Here is a 6,660-nt window from a genome sequence, read left to right on the forward strand (position 1 = left end):
TGAAAGAAGGATGAGTATAATTTAGAAACGTTAGTCTGTGGTTTCAAATATAACACAGGGTGTCTCAGAGGATGGAAAAAAGTAATAAAGTTGAGGGCTCTTAAAGCTCCTGGGAATGTCCTGTTTGCATAACTCTCAGGACATCACCTTTAAATCTTGTCTCAAAGGAAAATACTCTGTTCAGAATGGGGACCTAGGAGAACTGGAGTTCGTACGTTGAGTCAAGTAAAGCAGAAAGGCTTGAGATGAAGTCAAACTCCTAGGACGACTCTAGTGCAGGCCTTGGGAGGAAATGCTCAGGAGGAAACCTACAGATGGACGCTGTCCTTCAAATGTGGATCTGCAGACTACAGAAATCACTCCCTCTCTCCTTTACCAGTGATCCCACATTGGAGGGATCCTGCTTTGCCTCTACCCTCAGGTGAGAGAGGAGAAGCTGCTGCTAAGCCTCAACTTGTAGGATTCTGCAATACTGGTGGAGGGGGTTGGAGGTGGGCATGATGTTGGAAGAGATGAACTTTGCCATTTGGGCTCCTACACAACAGTCTTTTTGGGTATTTAGGATATTCATCACTTCAAGCATTTATCATTTCTATGTGTTGGGAATATTTCAAATCCTTCTAGCTATTTTGAAATATACAATATGTTGCTGTTAACTACAGTCACCCTACTCTGCTATTGAACATTAGAATTTATTCCTTCTATTTACCTGTATGTGTGTACCCATTAACCAAATTTTCTTCATTACCATCCCCCCACACAGAAACACCCTACTCAGTCTCTGGTAGATCATTCTACTCTCTATCTCCATGAGATTAACCTTTTTAGCTCCCGCATATGAGTGAGGATATAAAATATTTTTATTTCTGTACCTGGCTTATTTCACTTAACATAATGACCTCCAGGTCCGTCCATGTTGCTGCACATGACAGAATTTCATTCTTTTTAAGGCCAAATATTATTCCATTGTGTATATATACAACATTTTCTTTATCCATTCATCTGTTGATGGACACTTATAATCATATAAAACTCTTAAAGTAATACCTGTTATGTGTTTAATGCTCAAAAAAACACTAGTTTTTTTGTTTTCTTGCTGTTAAAATCTTAGATTAACCAGGAGAAAATTTATTTCTCAGTTTTGTAATTGTACTTAGTGAGTTATAATTACATTGAATATTTTTCTTACATTCAGTAGCTATTTGCATTTCTTCTTTGTAGTCTGTTCATGTTCTTGACCTATTATTTATTGGACTTAACCATTTTCATAGTGGTTTATATGAACTCAAGGTAATAAAGTTATTAAACTTTTCTGTGGCATCGCCCTCAAATATTTTCCTCAGTTTGTGGTTTATCTTCTAAAATTGCTTATGATACTATCTCACAGAGAAGTCTTTCAATTTATGTTGTAAACACTACACATATTTTCTTTCATGGTTTCTTAGAAGGCTTTTGTGTTTTTCAAGTCTGATCCTATCCAGACCAGATATCACAACAATTTTAACTTCTTTTTTTCTTTTTTTATTGTTTTAATTTTAATATTTGGTTGTTTAATCCAAATGGAATGGTCTTTAATGTAGATATGCTAAGGGATTAATTTTAAACTCAGGAAAAGTTTATTGTTTTTAAGAGGTCAAATTAAGACTGATGCCTAAAAACTGCTTCGTGTTTCTGAAGTATATGTTATAATTAAATATATAGTATTTTGAACAGTTAATGATGCAGTTTTCTGCATGGGAATAGTTGTAATAACAGTATGTACAATTACTTTGTAACAATTATCCAGTTGGTAAAATTCACATGAACTCTGACATCCTTACATGATAATTAGCCAAAAATTTTAACATATATTATACTCTATCTATAACAAAGTGGTACTGAGGACAAGGGATTTGGAAAAAAAGATAAAGTTGATTTAAATTACAACCAAGTAAGAACAATAAAAATATTCATTCATTGTCAATTAGAATGAGTTGGATATCAGAGAGCTAGAAATATCCAATTAGGTTGCAATTCTAACATGAGCCTCTTCTACAGGACTTAATATCATAAACCCAACAAAAATTTGTTCTTTTTGCTTGGGCCAAACAGGTAAACAGGGATAAATCTCAATGGGAGAAAAAAACCAAACCTTTGTGGCTGAGTTTATTTTCCTGGGCCTTTCACAAGACCTGCAGACTCAGATCCTGCTATTTATTCTTTTCCTCCTCATTTATCTGCTGACTGTGCTTGGAAACCTGCTCATCATCATTCTCATCTTCATGGATTCTAGACTTCACACTCCCATGTACTTTTTTCTTAGAAACCTCTCTTTTGCAGATCTCTGTTTATCTACTAGCATCGTTCCTCAAGTGTTGGTTCACTTTTTGGTAAAGAGGAAAAACATTTCTTTCTTTGCGTGTATGACACAGGTAATTGTCTTCCTTCTGGTTGGGTGTACAGAGTGTGCTCTGCTGGCAGTGATGTCCTATGACCGGTATGTGGCTGTCTGCAAGCCCCTGCACTACTCCACCATCATGACCCAACAGGTGTGTCTCAAGTTGGCCATAGGGTCCTGGGCCAGTGGGACACTAGTGTCTCTGGTAGATACCACCTTTACTTTCCATCTTCCCTATCAGGGACGGAACATAATCAATCACTACTTTTGTGAACTCCCTGTCCTTCTGAAGCTGGCTTCAGCAGACACTTACAGCACAGAGATGGCCATCTTTGCAATGGGCGTGGTAATCCTCCTGGCTCCTGTCTCCCTCATCCTTGCCTCTTACTGGCATATCATCTCCACTGTCATCCAGATGCAGTCTGGGGAGGGGAGGCTCAAGGCTTTTTCCACCTGTGGCTCCCATCTTATTGTTGTTGTCCTCTTCTATGGGTCAGGAATATTCACCTATATGCGGCCAAACTCCAAGACCACAAAGGTGCAAGATAAGATGATATCTGTCTTCTATACCATGGTGACTCCAATGTTGAACCCCATAATTTATAGCCTGAGGAACAAGGACGTTAAAGGGGCTGTCAGGAAACTAGCTGGAAGAAAGTTCTCTCAGTTGAGGTGACCTCTGTGTCTGACTTTCAGTGCAGTGGTAATATGCTTAAAAGAGGAGCAGGATTTTAGTAGGCAGTTATGAATTAGTCATTTCAAGAAGAAGCATAAAAGTGAAGGACATGTTGTAAAAATGGAATACTCCACTCAAACCTAGAACATAGGCAAGAAATAAAGGGATGAAAGGTTAGGCTATTTTCTGATTATGAAAGGCACCAGGTTCTATTTTGAGAAGTTTGTAGTTAATTCAGCTGCCATGGACATGTTTTAAACACAATCACAATTGAATCAAAGAGGTTTAAACCAGATTATCCTGAAATAATATCTAATTCAAATTGCATGCATAATTCTAACATCAAAGTCATTTCAAGTTTGCAAGTCCTGGTCATATGAATCTTGGAATAGACTGATTAAAACAATTAAAGTATGTGAAAATGTCTTTAATACTGGGATCATTCTGGCCCACAGTATTTCAGCTTGTGAAAAGGTCATATTAAATAGTTCATTATGCTCTTTCCTGAAATCTTCAGAAAATCAATTTTATATAATCACCCCAACTTTCATATAAGCACAGACTATCAGAGTAAAAAGTGAGGCTTAAATTACTCGATAATATCTCTATTGAATAATTGTCCAGCATTTGCCTAACCAGGAATGACAGAGCTCCCTACTTTTGTGAATGATCTCTATTATGTATAGATAGTTTTTGATATTAGAATTAGATTTTCCTCATGGTAAGTCAAAATCAATTTTCCTATATCTTCAACCCAGTTTCCCTAGTTTTACTACTACAATAATTTACATTATTCTTATATGCCACAACTCACTGAAGTCAGTTTCTATATTTGTCGAAATTCAATTATCACTGCCAATCACTTTAAAATTCCTTTATATAATATGCTTTGATACCTTGTATTTATGTTAGTAATCCTCCTTTGAATGAGCCCAATTTATGTAATGAATATTTCTTCAGAAATCAAAAGAGAAATTATAATTTTAGAAATTGTAGTTTACCAATCCTAGGCTGACCCCCGCCCCCATAGGCTTAGATGCCTGTACACTATGTCTCGCTGTGGCTCAATTTCTCTAGAACAGTCAATTCCAGAGTCCACTTCTGGTTCCCATAAACCCATAGTCCAAATGAACTGGCTACAAGTCACTTCCCTTTTTATCATCTAAACTTCTAATCATCACATGTTTAAAGGGGGTTCCATGGTCTATAGTCATCATGAACATGGGGTCCCGGAACCTCAGACCTCAGATTGGCTCTGCAGTAGAAGGCCTCCCCAGTGAAGAGCTATCTGGTAGCTGTACTTACTTCTTATTTCTTTAATTCATGAATTCATTTTAACACCATTTATTGAGCTCTTATTTTATTTTATTATAACTTATCAAACTCTAGGTATATGGAATACATCCAGAGCAATGACTGAGGCATAATGTGTTTTAATATACAGTTTTTGGATCTGTTACTGTCTTTTCAAAATTACTGGAACTGTACCACAATAGACAAACTTTAATCTGGGTCATGAAGATCAGTGAAAACCTTCATTTAAACAATATGTGCAAGTTGAAGAGACAGAGATAAAAACAGAAAATTATTAGTTGAATTTGGTGACTTTGGCTGCTGGTTATAATTTAGAAGAGATCTATTGCAGTGAAGAGAGAAAAAGTAAGAAAATGGAAACAGAAAATGTGGACACGAATTTGGAGAAGTATTACCATGAGAGAGAAGGAAGAAATAAGGTATGGTCAGGAAAGTAGGATTTTGGGGAGTTAATTTATTTTATTTTAGATTCCTCGATCACTCTCCCATTTTTCTTGAAGACTTTAGCCCCTGGCTCACTGTGGCTCCCTCCAACACACTGCTTTTGTTATAATTTTAACATAGAATGACATGTTTGAATATTGTACATACTCAGATTTCCTGATCCTCACTTTTCCAATGATCTCAGCTATTCACTATCTTGGTCATATCTTAAATATTGCCATTACTGATAACTGCCATGCCCACTGATAAAATTCCAAATACACAGACTCCTGAGCAAAATAAAATGGCTGCTATTTTAAGGTACTAAGTTTTTAACTGGTTTGTTATGCAGTAGTGGATTACTGAAACACTGACAGAATCATGCTCCCACTCATTCCACCAGAACAAATGCCACTGGGATTTCTTCATACGACCAATAGAAAGCTGCCTGTCTGAAACCACTACCTCTCATGCTATGGAGGAAGAGCAGAAACAAAGGCCCAGAAAACTTCTGGGACATATACCCAAAAATCATAATAAAGATGACGTATCAGTCAAGGTTCTTAGTTGCAAGTAACAGAAACTGACTATGCATGATTTAAGCTAAAAATAAAAAATATTGAACTAATGTTAATTTCAGTCCTGCAGCCAGAATCACAGGCCAAAAATCATATCAGAGAATTGGTCTGATGAGTACATGACTGCCATTCAGCACTAGATGGCACAGTTTACCCTGCCAATACAATCAAATACAGCAGTGGTGCCCAAACTATTTGGCACCAGGGACTGGTTTCATGGAAGACAATTTTTTCCATGGACAGTAGGTGGGGGGTGCTGGTTTCGGAATGATTCAAATGTATTACATTTATTGTGAAGTCAAACCTTTCTGCTAATAATAATCTGTATTTGCAGCCATTCCCCAGCATTAGCATCACAGCCTCAGCTCCACCTCAGATCATCAGGCATTAGATTCTGATAAGGAATACACAACCTAGATCCCTCGCTTGTGCTCCTTACAGTAGGGTTTGTGCTCCTATAAGAATCTAATGCTGCAACTGATCTGAAAGGAGGTGGAGCTTACGTGATGATGAGAGTGATGAGGAACAGGTGTAAATACAGATGAAGCTTTGCCTGCTCACCTACCACTCCCCTCCTGCCTCCTGCTGTGCAGCCCAGTTCCTATCAGGCCACCAACTGGTACTGGTCCTGTGGCCTGTGGTTGGGGACCACAGAAATACAGGACACTGCTGCTGGAGCTGCTGATTCTAGAAACTGGATATTGCTGTATCCACTGCCACTGTCAGAAAAAAACAAAAAAGTAATTGTCTGCTGACAACCACAACCTCAGCAAAGTGGTCAAAGTTAACACCAACAACTATAAGTCATGTCAATAGCATGTACCCTTGGCATGATGTAATAAAAATGCCACTTTATCTCTGTGACCTTCATCTCCAAAACCTATAACCCGAGTTTAATCATGAGAAAAACACAAATCCCAATAGAAGGAAATCCTACAAAATACCTAACCAATACTCATTAAACTTTCAAGGGCATCAAACTCAAAGTCTGAGAAACTGTCACAGCCAAGAGGAGCCTAAAGAGACATCACAAATAAATGTAATGTCCTATGCTGGATGGGATCCTGGATCAGAAAAAAGACAAAAGGTAAAAATAAAACAAATAAAATAACTAACTAAAGAAATGTTAATAAAGTATTACAGACTTCAGTTAATAATATGGTATCAATGTTGTTGTCTTAGTTCTAACAAATGTACCACAATAACATAAGATGTCAACATAACAAAAAACTGGTTCCAGGGTATATGCGAATTTTGTACTATCTTTTCAATTTTTCTGTAAATCTAAAACA

General features: G+C 37.2%; 1 protein-coding gene across 1 annotated transcript; it reads left to right on the top strand.

Moving 5' to 3' along the window:
• The first annotated feature begins 2,069 nt into the window (after positions 1 to 2,069).
• LOC123642062 (olfactory receptor 2D3) lies at positions 2,070 to 3,053 on the top strand. The gene has a single exon (XM_045556989.1). The coding sequence runs from the start codon at positions 2,112 to 2,114 to the stop codon at positions 3,051 to 3,053; it is 942 nt and encodes a 313-aa protein (XP_045412945.1). The 5' UTR covers positions 2,070 to 2,111.
• The last annotated feature ends 3,607 nt before the right edge of the window (positions 3,054 to 6,660 follow it).

Source organism: Lemur catta, chromosome 7, assembly GCF_020740605.2.
Source record: "Lemur catta isolate mLemCat1 chromosome 7, mLemCat1.pri, whole genome shotgun sequence".
NCBI lineage: Eukaryota > Metazoa > Chordata > Mammalia > Primates > Lemuridae > Lemur > Lemur catta.